Source organism: Gigantopelta aegis, chromosome 2, assembly GCF_016097555.1.
Source record: "Gigantopelta aegis isolate Gae_Host chromosome 2, Gae_host_genome, whole genome shotgun sequence".
In the NCBI taxonomy this organism is placed as follows: domain Eukaryota; kingdom Metazoa; phylum Mollusca; class Gastropoda; order Neomphalida; family Peltospiridae; genus Gigantopelta; species Gigantopelta aegis.
Genome location: NC_054700.1, coordinates 52,228,250 through 52,256,192, shown reverse-complemented (window position 1 = coordinate 52,256,192; position 27,943 = coordinate 52,228,250). Strand labels below are relative to the sequence as shown.

Here is a 27,943-nt window from a genome sequence, read left to right as displayed (position 1 = left end):
TATGTCATTATGTTTTGCATTATATACCTGTGTTCGTGTCTACGGGATTTTACACCCACTGCAGACGATGTTTAACATTTTATTTTATTATTATTTTTCACGGTCGAGGACAAGGCATTCGGGCACTGTCGTTTCAGGTTCCTACACAATAAATATCATATATTTTATGGTAGTTTCACTTTAGATCTATCTTTGGTACATGGTAAAAAATATTTTACAATATTTTCTTCAAACAGTCGAATGCATTCGTAACCATCAAACAAAACAATTCCAGCATTGTGAAAATGGAAGTACCACGCGGCTTATACTATTATTATTTGTTGGGATATGCAAAGTAATGTCATACAAATAGTGACGTCATTCGAATACAAAGATCTATGGGATTCAGCTTTTTAGATTATTTTCACCCCTTGTAAATTAATCGGCAGCTCCAACCCTACTGTACAGACATCAACCCTATCGGAATATTTTTCTTTTTTACAAATGCAGATAATATTATGTTCACATTTTATTGCAGATAGTTTTAAAATGTACCAACCGTCGATTTTAACTTCATGATAGGGCAACTGAAAGTGCATAATAATTAATAAATTGACCGTGGTTTGTGAGGGGGAAATGTATGGCTGACAAAATGGGTCAAAGTATTATCCTTATTATTATTTGCATTTTTATTACTAAGTTATTTTTGCAAGATTTGTTATTAACAGTAATAAATTCAACGTTCTAAACTCATTTTGTTACTCAGTGTGTGATTGTTCCCTTAGAAGAACTAATTTCTTAAAAGAACATGGGCTGTTCAACAATACGTAATGCTAATGTAGGTACGGGGTGTTGTAAAGAATTGACTAACGTTATGAAAAAGCAAACAAACTGGACCAATGTACTAATTATTTTATTCATAAAGTCAATGCAGAGTATTTGTTCTTTTCTTTAGCATTTAATAATAATAAAACACACACACACACACACACACACACACACACAGACACACACACACCACTTTAGAGGAGTTGGTCGTAATGTTACGAAATGTTATAACAGGGCATCGTTGGAGGCCCACGTACACATATTTATGTTAACTTCATACTGCATACATGTTAACCGTACATTTTGTTTTTCAGGGACATAATTCTAAAAGACCATGGAGCTGTGTGCACTGTGTGAAAAGACCATCAACGCGGATGGGAAGACTGTCATAACAACTACTAGAGGAAGAGACTCTAAAACACTGACTAGGAGATTGACTGTCAAGTAGAGCTGGAAGCAGTTCCAAACTTGAGTTCCCTCATATCTGAAAAGGATATTGTTGTGTAGCGAGTGAATTCGAGGACAGGGAAAATCTTGAAGTAATCTCTTCCTTGCACGACGAACTGTCACCAGGCTCTGTAAAAACAATGACCATCTCACCAGGATTAGCAGAAAGCTGCATGAAACCCAACTGACATTGACTGGAAGAATTAGTGAACTATGGCTTCAGTATATGTCTATGGTTGATATAATGATATGCTTTCTGGAGGCTGGTTCCTTCACCGGTCAGCTGTTCATAAGATACTCCCATATCTTGCTGTAGCTGGACACAACTTATATACAAACTCCGCGATCTGTCCCTGCAGCAGATGACCAAATTTGACAAAACCAACCAGGTTGTCTATAAAAGCTTCACGGATGGACACCATGTCGTGAGACGAAGCAACATACACTAGGATGGCATTTCACCACCCTGATGCGCGGTGTAAACCAGCAGGTGGCCTCATTCGAGGGACAGGGATAATCGAATCGCAACATGCAAAGTGAGTGCTTTCCATACCAGCATGTGCTGATATAAACAATGTCATGCAGGAAGTCACTGGAACTCGGCGACTTACGAGCGATCAGTACATAAAGTTGGCATCCACGCAAACGGCAAAGGACATGTTTGTGATTACATCCTACCTTTGGGAAAGAAATCAATTTGCTGACGGTCCCACCCTTAGAAACATTGCTATTGGTGTTATCGAAAATTCATTTGTCAACGTTAACACGGCAAAGACAGTCGGTCTTAAAATTCTCAAAGCCAAACAGCAGCAGATATTACCCTGAAGAAGAAGGAAGTCCAGACGCTGGGGGAAAACATGTCTGTAATGTGGATGGCAGACCACAATCAGTCGACCCGCAACTTTTCATAACAGCAGCCAATACCATCTCTGATGACATAAAATAAGGCAACACTGGCAAATGAGCTTTGGAAACTTGTTCTTGTCAATTTAAACGCTCTCAGTTCGTCAGTACAAAATGAAGTAAGTTAATAATTGATGAAGGCTCCTTACTTCATCGATTGAATACTATCCTAAAGCTGTTGTGATTGGCGGATACATGCCAAGACCCACAACAAAATACATGACCCACTTAAGGCGTGCCAAGGTATTGAAAGCGAATGCCGTTTATTTTGTCATATGATGCTCAGATCTACAAAAGAGCATTTTTTTATCAAAGAGAATAAGCAGCGTTTCGTTTGTGCCCTTGGCAGTTTTTTGGAAAATACATGCACAATCATTTATACAAAAGCTGATGTTGACTTACAGATCGTTACTGCAACAACAATGTGCAAAAAGCAATGTTACTGCAAGGGTTGGAGAAGACACTGATCTGCTCATTGTGTTAGTACATCGCACTCGAACTGGCTCACATGACGTCTTAGTTTATTTGGACAAACAAGCTTGTCGGTTCATTTGTGAGATTTTTCTTCACAGTTCGGGAACATTTTCATTAACAATAAAGTTTAGATAAGTAAGTATCTAAATAAAACACTTTACAACCCCCTAAAACCATTAATGTTACTAAGTCGTTTTTGTTTATTCATTAAAATTACCGATATCGGGTCCACATGACTTGTAGAAATGGACTTAAAATGGAGGAAGCTGAATTAACATTAGGTGGCATATGACCTCACGCGTGCCATGCCTCCTATTGCTAGAATGGGGTTTTGTTTTTCAATTATTATATACAATTTCCAAAAGCTATGCTGCATTTTGTGACCCCACTGTAGTGGATTGTAGACTTAGTACATTGAGAACAATTGTAAATAATTCTGAGTGTATAAATTGTCTTAATTAACAATCAATTCGTTCGAAAATTTATATTTTACAAACTATCAACTGGTATGGACGTATTGACATCAAGTTGTCAGCGATCATGGGGGAAAAAAGAGGTAAAATGACTACTTTTGACAAATTGAAATTTTACTTTTAAAAATATTGATCAAAGTGTTCGTTCACTGTGCATAGTTGAAAGAAAAAAACGTATTTATCATGTAGTGGCTTAAAAAAAATTGAAAATGACGAACCGCGCAGGCGTGACATAGCATTTTTCTAAACGTACGTGCTATAACGCTTTCCTGTTTACTGGATGGTGTTATACTCATGTTTACTAGAATGGATTCGTTTTACATCCATGTTAATTTATTTTTTCGTTAACTGATTGGAATATGTTTTATTTTTTTGTACCCAATTAAAAAATATATAATATTTGTTCTGCAAGTATCGTGTTAATGTTTTTGTCGTTAGCCGAACGCAGTTTGGGACGTCAATGGTAGTTGTTTACAAAATGACGTCATCAAATCAATATTAAACTTTTGCAATATGTAGAGGTTGTCTTTGTGATAGTGTTACAGCAGAAAACACCTTGTGTACCAATTTGTTTTAGGTCATAGTTAATTTTACCACAGGCCTACCACACTAAATAGTCAATTTCCCTTTATGTTGAGCAGTATACCTTCAGCTCCAGCTTTTGGTGTCTACATATCACATCTTCTAAGATACCTTCGACCATATTCATTGTGTGCAGATTTGAAACAACGCCATGTCATTGCAGCACAGACATTATTCCATTAGGGTTATGATTTGTATTTTTGTGATGGGATGTTAAACATCCATTCATTCATTCATTCATTCATTCATGATGTCCAGAGATTCACATGGGCATACAAAACGTTTAATATAGCATATGGTCATCGTTCGTCTTAGATATTATAACATTCGGAGTTTTACGTAGGGATTTCATCTTGCTTTTGTTAATAAATGTGTTTTATCTATTTAGAAAAGTGGACGGAAATCCTCTGAAGTGTGACTGTAAACTAAAATGGCTGCTGGTCCAGTCACATGACGTACACGTGATCGCTAATGAATCTCTCAGGTGCGAACTACTTGACAGATCGTCACGGACAGTACCACTGTCTCAAATGCAGATTAAGGATTGCGGTAAGAACTACATTGTTTCTCTCTCAGACAGTCAAAGAGCAGGTCTGTATGCAATGACACTAGCTTAGCTTTCAGGAGCATTGATTTGCTAGCTTACTAGTTAATCTAATTACATTGCTGCTTCTAGAGGTGTGAACAGATGCTGCAACCTTAACATGATGGTTTCTTTAGAAAATATAAAAAGTATATGAACAAACTAGTCAAATTTCTATTACTCAAACTTCGATCTCTGGAAAAAACATTGATATCTCAAACTGAAGCGATAGTCCCGGCTGAATTGCTATATAAACTAGTAATAACAGATTTCGAAAACTCACATTTTTAAGACTCGAAAACGTCGATGTCTCTAAGTACATTTTAGTCCCACCATAAAGATTTAACAGATATTGCACTTGACGTGTATATTAAAACTGTATTGTATAAAATTGATAGTAACACTGTGTTGCAGAGTCGGTGTTCGAATGAGTTGAAAGCAAAACTGATAAAACTCGGTAAATAGGATAACAATTAAAATCACTTTCTTAAACCAGAATCGCTTAAACTTTTAGCAGTTACATTTTAGCGAGTTCTGTTTTCCGCTTTGGAATTTTTGTCGATCATTTAAGCAACGAATGTTAGCTCTGGTAAAATATTGAATTTATTTATATCGCAAAATTAAATAAAACAAAAAAGAAAATGAAAAAAAAACATGGCGGCTGTTTGCATTTAAGAACGTTTTCGAAACTAATAATACATTCATTTTCCTCGCTTCAAACAAAACGTAAACCGAATAGTTGGCCTTGCTTGTTTGTTTGTTTGCTTGTTTGTTGTTGAGATTGCTGTACAGGCGTGTGTGCAGGACATTATGCTGGGGATCTAGACTGTGGCCATCGAAGTTTTTATTGGGGTATTCGAATCATGAAAATTTACTTTTTTAAGCAGATGGGACATGATCTCCGACCTACCCCTCCCCTGCACATACGCCTGCAGCAGATTTATTTCAGTTCAGTTACATCTAGTTTGTTTTGTGTTGTTGCTGTTGTAAATGCTTTATTGCCTTTATCGTTTCACAAGCTGCTGGGAAATAGAAATGCGCTATAGACTGACTTATAGGTTCAGATCCTAGTTTCAAACTGTGAAAATGGATACTTAAGCCTATGATACATCTACAAAGTCTCCGAGACATTTGACGATACACATACTTTATTTTGACAGACCCTAGTTTCAACCTGTGAAAATGGACACTTAAGCCTATAATACATCTACAAAGTCTCCGAGACAGTTGACAATACGCATACTTTATTTTGAGACTTTGTTTCGGAAACACGTCTGTCATTTCTTTACACAATTTCTTTACACGCATGCTGCTGTTGCTACCATTACCATTAGCTTAAGAATAAAAACAAACGGAGAAGGAAATGCAGGAATCATATTATATGGATCCAAGAGTGGATCAGAAATCGAGACGCTCTCGGGGCATATACTAATCTTATATTAAGCTTCGTTTGACAGATGTGGACGGTTATTACAATTTTATTCCAATGGATCCAGAATCATTCAAGCACCGTCATTGTTATCTTTGTTCCACAATAGTATCATTATTATTATTACCGGGCATTGCCATTTTGACCAGTATCATGTGACCAGTCATGCCATGTGATTTATTAATATATTCTGATTGATTCTCTCTGCAAATAGAACACTACACTATCTACAGAGACTCGTCTCGGAAACAAAGGAATTTTGACGATACATTGAAAAAAAGTATCGGAGACAGGGAAAAGAAGAAAGGAATGATTTATTTAACGACGCACTCAACACATTTTATTTACAGTTATATGGCGTCAGACATATGGTTAAGGACTACACAGATATTGAGAGAGAAAACCCGATGTCGCCACTTCATGGGCTACTCTTTTCGATTAGCAGCAAGGGATCTTTTATATGCACCATCCCACAGACAGGGTAATACATACCACGGCTTTGATATACCAGTCGTGATGCACTGGATAGAACGAGAAATACCCCAATGGGTCCACCGACGGGGATCGATCTCAGACCGACCTCGCATCGAGCGAACACTTTACCACTGGGCCACGTCCCGTCCCCGGAAACAGGGTCTCCGACACAAAGTGTCCGAGACTTCGTAGATGTATCGTCGGCTTAAGTTTAGTTAATCTACAAACCTGTAACATTTTTGGATAAAGTTACAACAGAGTGAAACAAAAGTCTACAACGTCAAAAGGGTAAGCACCCTCTAAACATTAGACCAGCTCGTCTTCATAACAGTTACTTCTCAGAGGTACGTGCATTTTTTTAAATATGAAAATTGCATCTTATGGTATTAAAAACACCAGGATGACCACAAACACTTCGAATGTACGGAAATGGATAATGTAAACAATAAACTATCAGTAATATCTTATTTTAATTATAAAACAACGGCTCTAATAGTGAAAAATACTACATGGTGTTTAAAATCTAGTGTCTGCCGCTTTAAAGTAACAGACACTAGTTGGGTTTTTTATATACACTAGGACTAATTTTTCACAATTGAAGCCTTTTTGATCATTTAAATTAGAAGTACTTACATTTTATTATTTAGAATATTCATTTTCAGACACCTGAAGTGGTTCTGGTATTCCAGGTTTTCTTGTAATCCCCCAAAATGCATTCTTCATAATTCTAAAAACGCACGTTCGTCTGAGAAGTAATGGTTATCGAGACAAGCTCTACTTATCTTTGACGGTACGTTCCCGTTTAAACAGCACAGACTTTAGCTTCTCTGTGTTATAACCTTATCCAAATGTGTTGCAGGTTTATAGATTTACAAACCATTTTTCACGGTTTGAAACTAAAGTCTGCTCTTTTAATAGTTAGTCTATAGCGCATTTCTACAAATGACGTAGCTACGCTTGCTTATGATACCTAGTTCTGCTCTTGCTTCAGATGTACCAGCAGTGATTCTGAAACCAAACCACAGAGTCATTAATATCACTGGCAACGTTTCTTTCGAATGTACAGGAAGCGGAAGTCCCAGACCGGAAGTTAACTGGGATACATCTATCTTACAGGAAACCTACTCAATTACGTCACTTAACCGTGGCTTAACAAAAAGACTGGATATTATGAATGTATCAGTGGCTACCAGTCAGATGACAGTTACGTGTGTTGTCGACAATGTGGTAGGGAGCGTGCAGGCTGAGGGTAATATAACTGTACACTGTAAGTGGCCCATTTTCAAGGGTGTGGTTACGTCTTGAATACCTGTTTGGTTTTCGATACATAGACGCTCTGAATGCGGGACGCGTCTGATTTTAATAGTGAAAGCACGCGAGTCGCTCTTATGTTCTTCGGTTGTTGTTTTTTGTTGTTGGTTTGTTGCGTGTGGGTTTTTTTTTTTTTGGGGGGGGGGGGCTTAGTGTTTGTTTTCTGATGTTGCTTTTGGTGTGTTCTATATTTGTATTTAGTGTGTGTGTGTGTGTGTGTGTGTGTGTGTGTGTGTGTGTATCTGTGAGGGTGTGTGTGTGTATGTATGTGTGTGTATGTGAGGGTGAGGGTGTGTGTGTGTGTGTGTGTGTGTGTGTGTGTGTGTGTACATATATATTTGCAGAATAATATTTTGAAAGAAATCCCCTTTCGTCCCATGTGCTACATATACCGGTTAACAGCATGTGACCTTTGATATGCCATTTGTAGATGCCATGCTGTATTAATAAAAAAGGGGAGAAAGAAAGAGAAAAAGAAATATAGAAAGAAAGAAATATAGAAAGAAAGATAGAAAGAAAGATAGAAAGAAGAAACAAACAAACATACAAAGAAATATAGAAAGAAAGAAAGAAATATAGAAAGAAAGAAACAAAGAAAAGAAAGAAAGAAAGAATACAATTTTCATTCTTCAGCCAAGAATTCATTCTGTACAGGGTTAACAAATGCCACCTTATAACCTTTGCTTTTCTTTTTAATCTCTGTGTGTATTTTGTATTTTGTATTTTTTTTTTTTTTTTCATCAGATATCCCTATAGTAGAAGTAACTCCAAGAAACATCAGCGTTAATATGACAGACAATGTTTCATTCGAATGTACAGGAAGCGGAAGTCCCAGGCCGGGAGTTACCTGGGATACATCTAACGTGCAGGAAACCTACTCGATTACGTCTCTTAGCGGTGGCTTAAGAAAACGACTGGATATTATGAACGTGTCAGTGGCTACCAATCAGATGATAGTCACGTGTGTTGTCGACAACGTGGTAGGCAGCGTGCAGGCTGAGGGCAAAGTATTTGTATACTGTAAGTGGCTATATGTGTTTTTCATTTGATCATAAAATTGAAACTGTTGTAATGTATCTCGATTGTACAGATTTGTTTACAGTAAAAGCAAGATGATTTGAAATGATTAATTGTGTTCATCTTTGTATGAATGAATCAAGGCATGAGTTCGACCCGTACTCCCCTTCAATGGTTCAGGTATAGGGATAGTGTTAGGGTTAGTCTTTAGAGCCTTTGATATAGAGGGGTACGGGTCGAACTCTTTCCTGAATTAAATATGTATCATGATATATCCATTTGTATATACCATTAAAAATTAAATAGTATTTTATGTATTATTTTATCCATTTATCAATATATCTATATTTTATGTTTGTCCGTCCGTCTGCCTCTGCATCTGACTATGTTTATATCTATCTACCTACTTACCTGTCTGTTTGTCTGTATATCTATCTTTCTATCTATTTTTGTGTGGCATTGTGTCTGTTAGTTTATCTTTCGTCTTCCCATTTCTGTACCTACTTACCTGTCTGTTTGTCTGTATGTCTATCTTTCTATCTATTTTTGTGTGGCATTGTGTCTGTTAGTTTATCTTTCGTCTTCCCATTTCTGTACCTACTTACCTGTCTGTTTGTCTGTATATCTCTCTTTCTATCTATTTCTGTGTGGCAATGTGTCTGTTAGTTTATCTTTCGTCTTCCCATTTCTGTACGTACTTACCTGTCTGTTTGTCTGTATATCTGTCTTTCTATCTATTTCTGTGTGGCATTGTGTCTGTTAGTTTATCTTTCGTCTTCCCATTTCTGTACCTACTTACCTGTCTGTTTGTCTGTATATCTATCTTTCTATCTATTTTTGTGTGGCATTGTGTCTGTTAGGTTATCTTTCGTCTTCCCATTTCTGTACCTACTTACCTGTCCACTCACCTATCTAATAATTCTAGCATAATACCCTACCTATCTGTCTACGTACCTACCCACGAGCTTGTCTACTTAACTACCTACCTACCTACATGTAGCTAGCTACCTACCTACCAACCACCCAACCAACCTACCAACTGATCTATCAACCAACCTACCTACATATCAGCCTACCAACCAACCTACCCATCTACCTATCCACCTACAAACCAACCTACTTATATACATACCAACCTACCAATTTACGTACGTACTTATCTAACTACTGATCTGCCTACCTACTTACCTGCCTACCTACTGACCTACCTACTTACTAACCTAAAAACCTACCAACTTACGTACGCACCTACATGTACCTACCTGCCTACTACCCTATATCTCTGTGTACGTACCTACATACCTCTCTTCTTACCTACATACCTACCGATATAACTACAAAGCTACCTACCTAACTACCTGTCTACGGACTTTACCTGCCTACATATTTATCTCGTGTTCATTCATTTTAATTCAACTTCCACGCTTATATACAGTTACGGTTCAAGTAAGCTGTCCTGGGAACACGCCTCAGTTATTTGGGCTGTCTTCTGTTTATTTATATATTTCACACACGTGCTCGAATTTCATACTTGCCACTATTTCTGATTCCAGCCAGTGCACCACAATTGGTATATCAAAGGTCGTGGTATGTGATGTCTGTAGGGAAAGTGTATATAAAAGATCCCTTGTTACTAATGGAACAAAAATGTAGCGGGTTTCCTCTCTAAGACTATAATTTCAAAATTACTAAATGTTAGATATCCAATAGCCGATGATTAATAAACCTATGTGTTCTAGTGGTGTCATTAAACAAAACAAACTTTAAGTCTATCTTTATATACCCATTTTTTTACCTACCTACCTGTCCACTTACTTAACTGTCTACATGTCTACTACCGCACCTATCTGTGTACGTGTCTACCTACCTACCCGCCTCTTTTCTTACCTACATACCTACATACCAAACTACCTACCTACCTACCTATCCACTTACCTAACTATCTGCCTGTCTACTACCTTACCTGTGTACGTGCCTACTTATCTACCTGTCTTCTTACCTACATACATACCTACCTACCAACCTACCTATCCGCCTTCCTAGCTACCTACCTAACAACCAACCTACCTACGTATCTATCTATTCTCTACCGGCCTCAGTGGCGTCGTGGTTAGGCCATCGGTCTACAAGCTGGTAGGTACTGGGTTCGGATCCCAGTCGAGGTATGGGATTTTTAATCCAGATACCGACTCCAAACCCTGAGTGAGTGCTCCGCAAGGCTCAATGGGTGGGTGTAAACCACTTGCACCGACCAGTGATCCATAACTGGTTCAACAAAGGCCATGGTTTGTGCTATTCTGTCTGTGGGAAGCGCAAATAAAAGATCCCTTGCTGCCTGTCGTAAAAGAGTAGCATATGGTGTCAGAATGACCATATGTTTGGCATCCAATAGCCGATGATAAGATAAAAAATCAATGTGCTCTAGTGGCGTCGATAAATAAAACAAACTTTACTCTTTTTTTACTATATACCTACTTACAGACCTACCTATCAACCTACCTACCTAACAACCTACATACCTAGTTATCTACAAACCTACCTACCAACGAGCATATCTATCGACCAGCCTACCTATCCACCCACCAACGAGCATATCTATCGACCAGCCTACCTATCCACCTCTCTTCTCACCTACATACCTACTTACCTACCTACCAACCTACCTACCTACCTACCTAACAACCTACTTACCTACCAACCTACTTACCTACTCTTTTTTAAAACTTTTTTTTCCTTTGAATATTTTATTTTCATTTTTGGTCACATTTTCACACAGTATATATATTTTTTTTTATACATACATACACAGATCAAAATTAATATACTATGAAATAAAACAACAAACCTCTTGCCAACACGTTATTGAACCTCACTCAGTACTAAACACATGTATATATATGGTAATAAATACTTAAGATACTGTCAGTGGTGGATGACCTAGAGATATTTATTCAAACAACTTATGGTATACACTCCATCTTTTAATAAATTTATTATATTTGATTTTATTGGAATACATTTTTTCTTCTAATATATAATAAGAATGTATATGAATTGTTAATATTTTAATATCTAGTGATTTCTTCAGAAATTTTGAACTATATATAAATTGCTTTGTCAAAAGAGCAATAATGTCAATTATGATATTGTTCTTTGAGTGGCCAAGAAGAAAACTGGTACGAGAGAAGCTAACTATAATGTCTGCCAATTCTTTTATCCATTGCTCGACTTGTTTAATTAAATTTTGGACGTGTACACAATCAAAAAATAAATGCGTATACGTTTCAATAGACGCATTACTGAAGCTACAATTTGGGCTGCTTATCACTTTAATATTATAGAGAAACTTGTTTGTAGGGAGAATTCTTTGGATTATTCTATATTGGAACCATCTTAACTACTTACCTACTTACCTATTAACCTATCTACGGTCTTGAATTACCGGCATATTTGTCTCGTCATTCAATTCATTCATTCTAAATTAACTTCCGTGTTTATATGCAATTAAAACTTCAAGCAATCTGTCATGGGCACACGACTTAGTTATCTTGGCTGTCTTCTGTTTATCCATCTAGTTTACACTTTACATATTAAAGTTCAAGCAAGTTGTCGAGGTCTGAGTAAGGTTCAGCCAGACAGAACAGTAAAAGATCTGCACGACAGGGGACAATTTCACGAAACATAGTAAATTTGCGCCTGCTACTAGCAGTTATACCAGACATACAAGTGTTCGGCATCTATTTCACGAAGAAAATTACATTATTACCAAAAAAATGGAGCATTTTAAGAAAAGAAAATGAAATATATGTATTTCTAACTATATTTGTTGTACTATAATAGTAATACGAATTGTGGTTTAGTCGTAGATTTACGTTTACGTGCAAAACTAGGCTTACGAGGTTTTGTAAAATGGGGCCCAGGGCCAGGTAACACAAAGCACTCGTAACACCTACGTCAGACGTACACCACACATTATGTATGGTGTACGCCTGACGTAAGTTTTACGAGTTATTTATGTTACCGGACCCTGGATTGGGCGCTTCACGGTAAACGTAATGACGACGTCGGGAACCAATCAAATATTTGCTGAACTTGGGGCTAGGGAACTCGCCTGAGCTATTTGGGCTGTCTCCTGTTTATTCGTCTATTCATCTAACATAACTGTTCGAATTTCAGGCGCGCCAAAAGTTCTGTTTCTTAGACAAGAGAGAGCCATGTTCCACCCGAGCATAGCGTACTCCGTCCGTGGGTGGCCAAGACCGAATATCACCTGGTTGAAGGATAGCCAGTACCTCGATCTGAGAGTCAAGAAGAGCTTCAAGGACCAAGCTCGTCCTTACAAGGACGGTATTAATGGTAGCCTGCAGTTTTTGCTCAAGAACCCGCACATGGACGGAGAGTACACGATTGTAGCCGAGAACCCGTTCGGGCGTGTCACGAAGAATATCTCCTTCTCTCACAACGCACCGCCTGGTAAGAATAGGATTTTTTGTTTGTTTGTTTGTTTGTTTGTTTTTTTTTTTTTTTCTTTTTTTTTGCTTTTATTTTTTTTTTGGGGGGGGGGGTGTGTGTGTGGTTTGGGTTTTTGGGGTTTTTTGTTTTTTTTGGAGAGGAGGGTGTTTTTTGCTAACGGCGGCCCCACACGATACGAGTACGTCACAACTGAATAGTCGATTACATAGCAACCGATGAAATCGTAATGGTAGGCTCAGACTAACAACTGCCAAACCGCCGATCACTCTGCTTCTAAGACAGCACTCTCACAACGCGATTCTCGTTGTATAGCCTACAACACCTATGGCCGATTATTTCTTAATCTGAGCGAGCCAGTCGCAAGTTGGGGAAATTACAACGCAACCGTCGAGTTGGCCAACTTCATTTGACAGTTGATAGTATGAGACTAGCAAACATTGTGTGTGTTAAACAGTCTGCTAATGTATCTGTGTGATGTTATTCTATTGTTTTTTTTTTTTCTTTCTTTCTTCTTTTTTTTTTCTTCTTTTTTTAGAATTGTTATTTTTAATTTAGTTTATTTTAAGAAGATCACAGAAAGGTCTCACCACACAGATGCCACCTGCCATTGAAATATATGTTAAATTGCTCAACTTCAAACGAAGATTGCCAATTGAACGGGTTCTCGTTGGCACTGACAACATACACCATTGCATGGGTAAAATACAGCCAGAAGGCTTACCATTAAACATACATATTGTTTTAATTCTTCCCCAATTGCTAGAAGTGAATATGTGAACTAAAGATGTGTCAAAATTAGGAACTATAGTGGACTATGATGAATGAACTCTCACGGAAGTAAAGCCCGGGCACACTGTCAAGGATCGTCTGGTCGGATCCACGACGGATGAAAACCTCACCGATGACCCCGGAGAATGATATATCCGCGGTCCCCTACGGATGCACCACGGTTTAACTACGGTTTTTGACGGATAAACCAAGGATTATTAAGGATAGGGGTTAGTTGACAACGGAGAGCGTTACGGGTCGCTAAGGATCTCTGCAGTTTATTACTGACCACAACGGATTGTCACGAAAACCCGGCGTCCTGATCCTTGACAGTGTCACAGGGGCTTGAGGCCGGAGATTACTACGATTAAGTACGGATAAGTAAGGTTTAAGTTCGGTTTATTACGGATTAGAACGGATTGTTACGTTCTACGGATCATTAAGGATGTACTACGGTTGTTCGATCCGTGATGAATTTTTAGACATGTTCAAAATGTTCACGGATATACAAGTACTACTACAATTCATCAGGGATTTAATATGGACAGCTACGGACCTCTACGGACCACAAAGGATTGTCACGAATGATGCCGGATCGCATCCGTAGCTAACCCGGCGTCCTGGTCTTTGACAGTGTGCCGGGGCTTAAACTGTGTAGTGAGACCAAAACGGTGTAATTGGCATTTGATGGTAACCGCGTTTAAACGTTGCACATTCCATCTACATGCAGGTGTGAATCTACGACTTAAGCAAGCTTATCATTTGTGTTTAATAAATTAATTCCCACACTTTTGGCATATATAGATGTTTCTCATTTACTTATTTTTATTTAGCGTCAGTACGCGTGTCATTCATTCATTCGTTCGTTCGTTCATTTGTTTGTACATTCGTTCGCTCTTTCGTTCGTTCATTCATTCATTCATTCATCTTAAATATAATGTATTCTAAACTAATTATAAATCTCTCTCACACACACACATACACACACACACACACACACACACACACACACACACACACACACACACACACACACACACACATTGAATATTAAAATAATATTCATTCTGGACTAAAAGTACACTTCATTGCAACAGGAGCGGGGCAGAGCTGGAGGCCACCTATTTCCGGTATATCTCGGTTCATGGGAGATAAGTCTAAGTCACTGGGATCAGCCAATCAGCCCGACCAGGATTCCAAGGTAAAGGTCGGAGTTCAGACGACCGAGGACGCGACATTCGAAGACTCGAACAAACCGCTGGAATACCTAGAAGCCGATCCCCGGCCAATCCCAAGAGTAAGTGATTTAAATTAATCTTCTTCTTACCTAGTGGAAAATCTCGAATAGGTCTCGATTAAAAGGAAAGAAGGAAATGGTTTATTTAACGCCGCATTCAACACATGCTATTTACGGTTATATGGCGTCAGACACATGGTTAAGGACCACACCGATATTGAGAGAGGAAGCCCCTGTCGCCACTTCATGGGCTACTCTTTTCGATTAGCAGCAAGGGATCTTTTATATGCACCATCCTATAGACAGGATAGCACATACCACGGCCAATGATGTACCAGTCGTCGTGCACTGGCTGGAGCGAGAAATAGCCCAATGGGCCCACTAATGGGGATCGATCCCAAACCGACCGCGCATCAAGCGAGCGCTTTACCACTGGGCTACGAGGTCTTGATTAAAGCAAAGCGTAGGCCTATTGCTTGTGAAAAACAAATGGATTAATTTGGCATACGGGTTCCAACTTACCAAGCCTTCTCAGTGTTTATAGAATGAGTCTCGAGATTCGGGTGCTGGGGAGGGGATTGTTTGTTGAGGGAGAGAGACACACACACAGGGAAAGAGGGAGAGGGAGAGAGACACACACAGACAGAGAGAGAGAGAGAGAGAGAGAGAGAGAGAGAGAGAGAGAGAGAGAGAGAGAGAGAGAGAGAGAGAGAGAGACAGAGAGAAAGAGACAGAGAGGGAAAGAGACACACACAGAGACAGAGAGAGACAGAGACAGAGAAAGAGAGAGACACACACACACACAGAGACAAACAGAGAGAGACGGAGACAGAGAGAGGGGGAGAAAGAGACAGACAGACAGAGACAGAGAGAGAGACACACACAGAGACATAGAGAGAGACAGAGACAGGCAGAGAGAGAGAGGGAGAGAGAGAGAAAGAGAGAGAGGGAGAGAGAGACAGAGAGGGAGAGACATACAGAGAAAGAGAGAGACAGCGAGGGAGAGAGAGACACACACACAGACAGAGAGGGAGAGCGAGACACACACAGGGAAAGAGGGAGAGGGAGAGAGACAAACAGAGAAAGAGAGAGGGAGAGACACACACACACAGAAAGAGAGACAGAGAGGGAGAGAGACACACAGAGAAAAGAGAGAGAGAGAGAGACACACACACACCCAGAGAAAGAGAGACCGAGGGAGAGAGACACACAGAAAAAGAGAGACAGACACAGAGAGAGGGAGAGACAGACAGAGAGAGACAGAGAGGAGAGAGAGAGACGGAGAGAGAGAAAGAGAGAGCGACAGAGAGACAGACAGAGAGAGAGACTGTCACGGGGATCCTATAATACCCGTAACTGAATGAAACACACGATTATCCAAATATCTCTCCTAACTGTATATCTGTTAGATATCTCTGTAACGGGCGGTTATACCCTAGTGTGGCTCGTCTAGGTATGATCAGAGATACGATCTTATATAAAGTACATGTAATATAGCACGTTTAGTTCACTAGAAAACACAACAAAAACACAATACACTTTGGAATCTGTATTAACCTACGCTGACAAATGTACTGCCGCAGTAGTTAATTAACAACAACATAGTTAATTAACAACAACAAATAATAACAACCCAGAACTGATCACTTAATTAGTTAATCTCTAGGTGTCTAGTTTACACAATATTCTAATCACTTCACCGTGACACAACACCCACACGTGTGATAATTGAGAAACGCTTCCAGGGGAACTTAATTAGTAAAGGAATTACAACTCTATTCCTAACTGGTTAATTTTTAATTAACCCTTACTACTCATTCAGTAACGTGTGATAATTGAGAAACGCTGCCAGGGGAACTTAATTAATAAAGGAATTACAATTCTATTCCTGACTGGTTAATTTTTAATTAACCCTTAACTACTCATTCAGTAACCTTGTAACACAGAATTAATACTGGTACCTATCACAATAAAGACAATAACCTACAGTTTACCTAGGTCCTCTAGGATGACTGGTTAAGCTTTATATATATTAGACAGTGAGCCTACCGTCAGATTACCGGCAGCACCGTTTAAATAATATTGGTATAATACAGTATTAAAATATTTAAAGTCACATCAATCACATCAAGGTTATACACAGAGCAGAAATAAAATATTTACCAGTCCCGACGGACAACGATACCTGGGAGCCTTCCTATGGTTCTCCCTAATATCTCTAAAACTCTAGCTATTTATCATAAAAATCAGAATATCGCCTGGGGGCACATCGCGGTACCGAATACCTACAAGTGATATTTCCACAGCGACCGAGACGGGAATTTTCCTTAGTAAAGTTTGTTTTATTTAACGACGCCGCTAGAGCACATTGATTTTTTGTCTTATCATCGGCTATTGGACGTCAAACATATGGTCATTCTGACACTGTTTTTAGAGGAAACCCGCTGTCGCCACATAGGCTACTCTTTTTACGACAGGCAGCAAGGGATCTTTTATTTGCGCTTCCCACAGGCAGGATAGCACAAACCATGGCCTTTGTTGAACCAGTTATGGATCACTGGTCGGTGCAAGTGGTTTACACCTACCCATTGAGCCTTGCGGAGCACTCACTCAGGGTTTGGAGTCGGTATCTCGATTGAAAATCCCATGCCTCGACTGGGATCCGAACCCAGTACCTACCAGCCTGTAGACCGATGGCCTGCCACGACGCCACCGAGGCCGATAGGAATTTTCCTTAGATGGCCAGACTTGCTGACGCCTAGTCGCCAAATCACGGTCATAAAAAGCTGCACTCGCGGAGGTATTACGTAACTACTGGCCACATGGCCTCCGCACCTGGGCTGGGTGTGTATTAGGCACAGCTCGACCAACGGTCGCGCGGAGGTATTACGTAACAAGGTGCCCACCTGGTCTTAAGTCCATATTGGAAGTGCACACGGCCCTCTAAAATAATTAATATTGCCACAGGCAAAAACAAAATTAAGAGCATGTTCCGTCACAGACACACACACACACACACACACACACACACACACACACACAGATACAGCGAGAGAGAGAGACACACACACACAAAGACAGAGAGAGACACACACACACACGCAGAGAGAGAGAGACACACAGAGAGAGAGAGAGAGAGAGAGAGAGAGAGAGAGAGAGAGAGAGAGAGAGAGAGAGAGAGAGAGAGAGACAGAGAGAGAGAGGAGACAGAGAGAGACACACACAAACAGAGACACACACAGACAGAGAGAGAGAGAGAGAGAGAGAGAGAGAGAGAGAGAGAGAGAGAGAGAGAGAGAGAGAGAGAGAGAGAGAGAGAGAGAAAGAAAGAGAGGAAAAGAATAGCAAAAACTATATACTGCGGCCTTTGGTGTACCAGAGGCAGAATTTGGCGCATTTGTGTTGTATGATTGAACCCCTTAGTAGACCCATTCTCTGTTTAGTTTAGTTTAGTTGGGGTTTCTTTTGCCCTTACCGTTATTGCCCTACAATTGGTACATCAAAGGTATACACATTCCTGTCTCTGAGAATCTACATATAAAAGATCTATTTCTGCTAATGAAAAAAAGCAGCTGCTTATCTCTAAGATAATATGACAGAATCATTAAATGTTTGACAATCAGCTGTCGATGGTGTTGATAAAGAAAACACACTTTATGCCACCGCTTAATTAGGAAGTTGTAAATGGATGGCAAAGTAATGATGAGCTGCGACACGTCAAGTGAAAGTATTTCATAAAGAAATTAAGTCTTTTCTAATTCGAGGATTAGAGTCTGTCTAAAATATGGCATACCCATGTACATGTTCGAATAAAATGAAATGCACTTTGACAGTTATTATTATAGATTATTTTAATAAAAATAGTTTTATTCTGGTCTTACGGAATTATTTCCCCAGAGTTGATAACGCGAGATATAGCATAGGAACACCGGCCTCGGCGGTGTCGTGGTTAAGCCATAGGAAATAAGACTGGTAGGTACAGGGTTCGTAACCCGGTACCGCCTCCAATCCAGAGCGAGTTATTAAGGACACAATGGGTAGGTGTAAGGCCACTACACCCTCTACTCTCTCACTAACCACTAACCGACTAACAACTAACCCACTGTCCTGGACAGACAGCCCAGGTAGATGAAGTGCGTGCCCAGGACAGCGTGCTTGAACCTTAATTGGATCTAAGCACGAAAATAAATAGAAATGAAAATGAACACCATTAACACAAATCATCTTGACTTTTCCAAAATATTTGACTATCGATCCATTATTTATTGTGAAAGTAAATATGATTGGTCTTCTATTTTAAATATAACAAATAGAAAGGAAGGAAGGAAATGTTTTATTTAATAACGCACTCAACACATTTTAATTACGGTTATGTGGCGTCGGACATATGGTTAAGGACCACACAGAAATAGAGAGAGGAAACCCGCTGTCGCCACTTCATGGGCTACTATTTTCGATTAGCAGCAAGGGATCTTTTATATGCACCATCCCACAGACAGGAAAACACATACCACGGCCTTTGATATACCAGTCGTGGTGCACTGGCTGGAGCGAGAAATAGCCCAATGGACCCACTGACGGGGATCGATCCCAAACCGACCGCGCATCAAGCGAACGCTTTACCACTGGGCTACGCCCCGCCCCATATCAAATAGGGGAACCAATAATATTCACTTTCACTGTTTACTGAAATGTATATTATTAGTCGTCTGGGGAAAATAATGGCGGCACTTATTCGCTTTCACAACAAATGTTGATCATAAATCAATTGTTTGTTTTTATCAAGTTCACAAAAATAACATGTCTCTAAGACTAAGTAAACATTACCAAATACTTCACATCTAATAGCCAATGGTTAATAAATCAGTGTTCTAGTTGTGTCGTTAAACAAAACAAACTTTATCTTTGAGTGGCAGTTACCTATTGCCCCCTGTCAATTTCGTTTTGTTCAACTAGAGCACATTGATTTATTAACCATCGGTTACTCTATGTCAAACATTTGGTCATTCTGACGTATAGTCTTAGAGAGGAAACCTTTCCATTAGTAGCTAGGGATTTTTATATGCAGGATAGCATACACCACGGCCTTTGATATACTAGTCGTGGTGCCCTGGCTGGAACGAGAAATAGCCCAATAGGTCCACCGACGGGGATCGATCCTACTGCGGCCGTGCATGTGGCAAGCGCTCTACCACTAGGCGACTATGTAATCAGTTTGGTCACAGCAAGTTCCTATTTACAAAGGTCTCTTAGGCTCTGCTAGACAACAAAGCATCCTCTTTGCAAGTCTTTTAGCATTACACTGCGAGATCGCAAAGTTGCGATAGTTATTAAATTGCGGTCTTAAGTGTACTGAGGGACAGATTAAAAGAGCTGAAAGGGCACTAAGCGATGGGTACTTTAACAGAATGTCTCTCTTCATACATTCTTAGTCTGGAGCTCCACGCGGTAACACGTGTTTGTTTCGCCTGTGCACACTGCACGTGCTTTCATGTGCTCGACTTGGGGGTCCTTCATTTCGTTGTTTTTGTCAGCGAAATGAAGTTTTCTACTGGGATGTATGCGGCCATTGGAACTGATTGAACGCTGGAACGCTTCTCGTTTCGACAGCCTGCACCACCAGGTTGGATTCTTTTTTAGCGAAATTCCTTGCCTCCACGTCATTTCTCCGTCTGACTGTCGACTTGTTTTTTTCGTGACTCGTATGACGGCCATTCTGCAGAACGCCACGGTTGTTCGCGTTTAGTCTCTACATGTCCGAGCCTGTCCTAGCAGCACTGGAAGATTGACCGCACCACTCTAAGAAGAAATAGGAAGCGGGGTCGGCCCCTACTACTCTTTTTCTAGACTTTACCTTGCTTTATAGTGATACCATCTCGTATCCTCCGGAGTCGGGCCCAGTCCGCACCACTATACCAACCCATGACGACTGGACTATATTCTAGTCTGATACTCTCTCTCGTTCAGACTGATCCGGTTTCTCAAGATCTGTATTTCAGCACAGCACTACACCTTCAACGTCTATCGACTGTCAATCTAGGGGTTTTCTTGACGGGATGCAACCCATCTCGTCCCTTTAAGCTGTGCACCCAAACGGCCTTAACGAGGCCATTCGCGTGGACATATCGATCGGACTTTAAACTTTTAGATCTGCGTTCAAAATTTTATATCGAAATTACTTTTCTTTTCTTTTTTTAAATATTATTAAATAGTCCGATCCTCTCTTCTTTCTCTTATTTAATTTTGGACTGTCCTTCTAAAATGCTCCAAATTATATAAATATTCGGCCGAGCAGTCAATTCTTTTTTATTTTTGGCTTGTAACCTTTTTATTTTTTTTATTTAATCTATTAACTTTTTACTAATTGTTATTTTCAAAATTCTGCCCATTTTCAACACACACACACACACACACACACACACACACACACACACACACACACACACACACACCACCCTCCATCCCGAGTCAGGCCACCGATCTTATTGGAGGTCGGACTCGGGATGGGCGTGTTCGAAACCCTAGTGGTATATGGGAACGTTAAACTAGTTATCATCATAATCTCTTAATAACAATGACTCGCTGCAATTTATTTAATTTAAATGTACAAATTGGATCACGGAACAATGACTGACTCCTGGCTTGTGTCTCCTACTATTTATTTAATTCGATTAACTCTTCGAAAACAGATTACGTGTCGTCTACCATGTTACGGTTTCCATATGGCATGCATTTGTGCTTGTTAATTCGTCTTTGGTTCAGTTTATTACACAATTAAGCATCCCGTTAATGATCCAATTTCCAACAACTGCATGTACGATGCTTTAATTAAATACATCGCTGGATTATTCTTCTTCTATTTGATATGGATAAATATGCATTAAAGTTGATTAGTGCACTCGCCTGCTGTCGTAACTATTTTCGAGTAACAAGGGGTGGACAGCTCTGATTGAGAAGTTTGACACCCATTAGCCGATGTATTTTTTGTGCTGGGGTGTCGTTAAACATTCATTCCTTCATTTATTCTGATTGAGAACGTAGGGGCGGATCCATGATTTTTGCAGGGAGGAGGGGGGTCTTAATTATATCGTTAATAATGCAACTACTTGTATGGAAGTTGTACATTAACCAGGTGAATGCATTGTAAAAACAGAATGTGGTAGTAAAGGCTCTGGTCCGAGTTATAAAGCAATCTAAAGTATACAACTGGAAAAAGGGCTATTTAATATAAGGGTCTCAATTGTGTCCCTTTCGGAACAGTCCATAGTATTGCAAATAATGTTAACAATATGAAGATTAGGGAGACAGAAAGCTGAATATATACACACTCGGCTTCCCAGAGACCGAACCCTGGGGCAGACATGCTCGATACCTTCGGCCTAGGAATAATAACTAAATTACACAGGTTTGAATCATTTAGTACTAAACAAAGTGTTCCGTACCAAACAAAAAGGAGACTTATGTAAAGTGGTCCCTGTTATGTTTACGACGATGTTTGAAAACCTCTGTGATAACCTTAGACCTATAGACCTATAGAGTAGAACTGAGACAATCTGCCATTTGCTGAAAGAGTAATTCTGTGTTGATACAAAACGACAAGTCATGCCATTTTGTGAAGTGGTATTCATGATATTGGTAGACATTTTATTGTTTTTATTGTTGACAAAATCGGTAGGTGACTTAAGTATGGAGCTACATGATTCTATAAACAGTTGTGTCTGGTATAAGTTTTATTTTTAATATTACCGTTATAGTCCCGACGTGACTACCTGTTGACTGCGCAAGCGCGAATAAGCCATAAATACGTTGGAGTTGAAAATAATAAACTGAATGAATGAATGTATGGGGTGTATACCACAAAACCAAATCCCATAGACGACAATAGAAACATATGTGGCTAAAATCCATACCTGCAGCGTATACACCACGGATATAAATACTACCACCCCTCACCAATAAAGTCAATCAGAAAACAAATGGGGGTCAACACAGGATTAACTGCTCTATCAAACGTTGGGTGCACCTCAAACTTTGACCCAGACGGAAGTTATTTGGTTTAGTACTGCCTATAAGGACATAACAAGACTAATTATACATTGGCTATTCATTGGGTGTCAAACTTGAAAAAGACAAATTCCTCTGGTTTGTGAGAAATAAAATACCAAGGCGTGTCCGTTAGTCAGCATTTATCTTGCAACTCTTAAAACTGTATTGTCAGATACGTTTCAAAACCACTCATTGTAACATAAATCTTTCGCACAGACGAACTTCATGGAATGTCCAGGGACTTCTGTGGGCACTTAAAAAGGTTTTATGGTAGACATTTGGAGGCTGTGTCTACCAAATACGATGCATCACCGACCAAATTGATGGCTGATGCTATTCCATGTTTTATTTGACGTGACAGATGGCAGTACTCATGGCGGGTGTCGCCGGTTGGGTAGGATATGCTCACCTTTCGCGAACACCAGATATCATTATCTGTTATGACAGTGATTGATGTGTGCATGTCATCACAGCTGGTACTATGCTAATGAGCTCTGACCAGTGCTAGTTTTCATTTAGTAAACTAGTCTGGGAGTGGCAGTTATCTGTTTTGCGTTCAAGAGGGATGGAATCCCATGTAGAGGATCTCCTCGGGAGTGGCTGTCCTCCTATAGATGAGTCACTAGGTAGAGATTCATAGAATCAACCACTATTTGCCAAACGCCCATTCGACTCTGCATTATGTAGAGATGCCGCTGTTGTCATGTATTATTGTTTTGTCGTTCAGATTCAATCCTTTTGTCTTCAATTTTGCATTTTTACAGCAACATTAGTTAGCGTTCTCTCCATTGCATCGCACAGAAAGGGAATTCCAGAATATATCTGATTAACGTAGAACTAATGAATATGTATGAACTAAATCTCTTTCGGTGCCTTTAGAAGTTACTTGTGGTCTGCCCCCAGCATGACGGCTTGTTGTTTAAAATAGGCGTATTTCTTGAGTTACTAGTAATTATATAACTCTTTCAGCTAAATTCTCGCTGTTTTACATGAGTACAAATAGGGCTTTGTAGCCGAGTTATAGGCCTATGGGTTTTCAATTAATGGTTTTGCTCAATGTTGTCTGGCATAATAGTTTCTGAAGCCAGACAGTGTGTAGATGGCATTTCAGAAGCACGCCTCAACAAAACCAGTCATTACGTGGGTTTCATTCTGAATTAATTCTGAGGTAGATAATGAAAAACAAACCCACAACAAAGAAACAAAACAAAAACCACACACAAAACTAAACACACACACAAACACATATACATGCACGCGCGCACGCAGAACCACATACACGCGCGTAAACACACACACACACACACACATATATATATATATATATATATATATATATATATATATATATATATATATATATATATATATACGCACACACATACACGCGCGCGCACGCAGAAACCACACACACATGCGCGTACACACACATGCACACACAAAAAGCACACACATGTACACATATAAAACCACACACACACACACAAAACAACCACACACATGTACACGCATAAAACCACACACACACACATACACACACACACACACACACACACACATATATATATATATATATATATATACACACACATACACACACACACACATACATGCGCGTACGCAGAACTAAACACACACGCGCGTACACACACATGCACACACAAAAAGCACACACATGTACACATATAAAACCACACACACACACATACACAAAACAAACCACACACATGTACACACATAAACACACACACACACACACACACATAAAACCACACGCACATATACATACAAAATGCAAAAACACAACAACAAAAAACAACAACAACCATAAGCATGCACTAGGTTTTATGGACCAGGAAAGCCTAGGCATGTGTACAACCCTGACAATGGCGTGTACACGACCAACAGGAAAGGTTGAGCAGATTCATTTATTAATCATTGGCTGTTGGATATCAGACAGTGGTAACTCTGACATATACTCTACGCTGTAAACCTGCTACATGTATTCATTAGCAGCAAGGGATATTTCATAAGAACATTTCCACAGACAGGACATCACATACCACGGCATTTGAAATACCTGTCATGAGGTACTCGTTGGAAAGGGAAACTCTGGCAACCAAGAGGGTTCGTTTCAACGACCAGAGCAACTTAAGGCGACGCCATACGATACAAGTGTCTCGTACGAGAATAGCCGATCGTGATAATAAGCCGACATTACGTTTTCATTGGTTGGTGTGCAATCTGCTATTAGTGTATGCGACACTCGTGTCGTGTGACGTCGCCTTTAGGTGAGCGCTCTACCGACTGACCGCGACCCTGACCTCTGTTGTATTTATGAGCCACACGTTATATTAACACTAAGATCACTCTAAAACACTAAGATCACTCTAACCTTGACTCAGCATATAAACACCGAAAGGTCAGAGGTCAATCCAGCTAATGATTCGCAACGAATGCGTTTGCATTTCCGATTTCGTTTTCCGTTTGGATTATTAGCAGGCGATTAATGCCAAGTGCATACAGCAGACGACATCTTGGAAAATTAATTGCCATTATGAACTGGCTGAACCGTTAGGGCAACGCCAGGTCAGCTAATACAATCTCGCACTGCCATGACGCATACTGTAAGATCTACTTTCGTGATTGTCAGTTTCGGTGTATGAAATTTCACCGTCTGTCAGCCCTTTTTCTTTACAATATAGACGTACGGTTATTGAACTTGTGCCACCCATGAAGACAAAACGAGCTCAGCATACGTCTTTAAATTAACAAACATCAAGAAACAAGTTGAACTGTCTCGTTCAGATAGCAATGAACGAGGTTAATTAAAATCATGGATTCTAGTCCCAACGTATATGTACTGTAAACGTAAAAAAAAAAAAAAAAAAAAAATTGTTTTGTTTAACGACACCACTAGAACACATTGATTTATTAATCATCGGCTATTGAATGTCAAACATATGGTAATTTTGACAGTTATATAGAGAAAACCCACTCACCTTTTTTCCATTAGTAGCAAGGGATTTTTTATTTGAACCATCCCACAGACAGGATAGCACATGCCACGGCCTATGATATACCAGTCGTGGTGACTCGGACGAGAAATAGCCAATGGTGTGAACGTAACGGATTTCAACGACGGGAGGTAGCCCCGGCAATGGCGAATCCAATGTCAAGTGGAGCAGAGGTCACGGTGAAGCCGGCGGATGGGGAAGGGTAGCCCGAGTACTCTGACCGTAAGAGAGCAAAACGGGCATGTCGACAGTTATTACGCTCTCATTACGCACATATTACGCAGTTTTGATATACATATTGCTCTGACTGTAATACGAGCCTCATAACTGTCCAAATGTCCGTCTTGCTCTCTAAAGCTAGATTTAGACTTCACCGTCGACTCTTGTTGGATAGTAGATGACTCGCCCAGTCCTGCTTCTGTTCAAACCTCTCGCTCCAGCCAGTGCACCACGACTGGTACATCAAAGGCTGTGGTATGTGCTATCCTGTCTATGGTATGGTGCACATAAAAGACCCCCCTGCTGCTAATCCAAGAGAGTAGCTCATGAAGTGGCGACAGTAGGTTTCCTGTCTCAATATCTGTGTGGTCCTTAACCATATGTCCGACGCCATATACCCATAAATAAACCGACGAGGATCGATCCCAGACCGACCGCATATCGAGCGAGCGCTTTTACCACTGAGTTACGCCCCGCCCCTAATATACAGAAGTACTACCAGTGTTAGTAAGATATAATATCTATAACTGGTCATCTTCCACACAAATATCAAGCTGACCATTGTAAACATGTTCCCTAATAAAAGCTAATAAATGCATTATGTTTATCTGCTAAACGCTGGAGTTTGTAGAGCACTTTGAATTTTGGAGGGGTGCGCACCTCCAACACCCTCGAGGGCAGTTCTTACGATTAATTGAATTGAACTGAACTGAATTGAATTAATCTAAAAAATATGAGTTGTACAGTCTTACAGCCAGTGTGGAGCATGGGGCCACGGCCTTCCTCGGTCACCCCCCCCCCCCCCCACCACCACCACCACCACCACCACCACCACCACCACCCCCACCCCCATACACACGCAAATCAATATAAAACACTCGCAACGCTAAAGCCCACGCACCCCAACTCTGATTTCAACTGTCCTGATAAATAAAACGATCAACAACAAAGACACAAACAAACACTTACCTCTATTGATATGTCCACTCACAACATACAGTAAACATTGCAACAGAACAGCACAATAGTTCGGGGGGGGGGGGGGGGTAACAGTAGTTAGCTGCCGTCATTAGATAGTCTTAGATCTTTGCAGATTCAAAGTAAATATGATTATTAAATGACAAACAGCGATTCTGTTCGCACATTTCTGAAGTTAAAACAAGTCAGAGAAATGTACGTAGTATCGCTATGACACCAGTAAGCCTATTAAAACGTGAAAGCATTGTTGACGTCACGTAACGTTTTTATGATAACGTTTCCGGCCATTTTCGTCACTTAACGGGAAATGTCGAAGTGCCATTCAAATGCACACCCCAGCACCTTTCCTTTTGATCGGCGCCTGATGGGGAATAAAGGTAGCGGTGGACATCGTACAGTAATAATCCATTGTCTGTCAAGGGTAGGAATGACTATGCAAAGAATATAAAGTAGGTCTATATAAAAAGTATTCATGCATTAAAATAACATCCAGTTTTCGTGTGTGTGTGTGTGTGTGTGTGTGTGTGTGTGTGTGTGTGTGTTGGGTTTGGGGTTTTTTAAAATTCAAAATGTAACGACACATATTAACATGGGTATTTGAATAAGACAAATTTTGAAAACAAAATACAAATGAAATTATTTGGTTTACATTTTCTTTTTCACATGTAAATGAAATTATTTGACACCCAATAACCGATGTGTTTT

At 39.9% G+C, this 27,943-nt stretch overlaps 1 protein-coding gene across 1 annotated transcript in view; it reads left to right on the top strand.

Annotated features, from left to right (window-relative positions):
* Positions 1-27,943, top strand: part of LOC121388970 (BDNF/NT-3 growth factors receptor-like) — an 88,707-nt gene that overhangs the window by 41,325 nt on the left and 19,439 nt on the right. The window contains exons 4-7 of the mRNA XM_041520532.1: positions 4,075-4,235; positions 8,228-8,503; positions 12,677-12,973; positions 14,839-15,038. Coding sequence (XP_041376466.1) covers positions 4,075-4,235; positions 8,228-8,503; positions 12,677-12,973; positions 14,839-15,038 — 934 coding nt within the window. The remainder of the gene's footprint in view (positions 1-4,074; positions 4,236-8,227; positions 8,504-12,676; positions 12,974-14,838; positions 15,039-27,943) is intronic.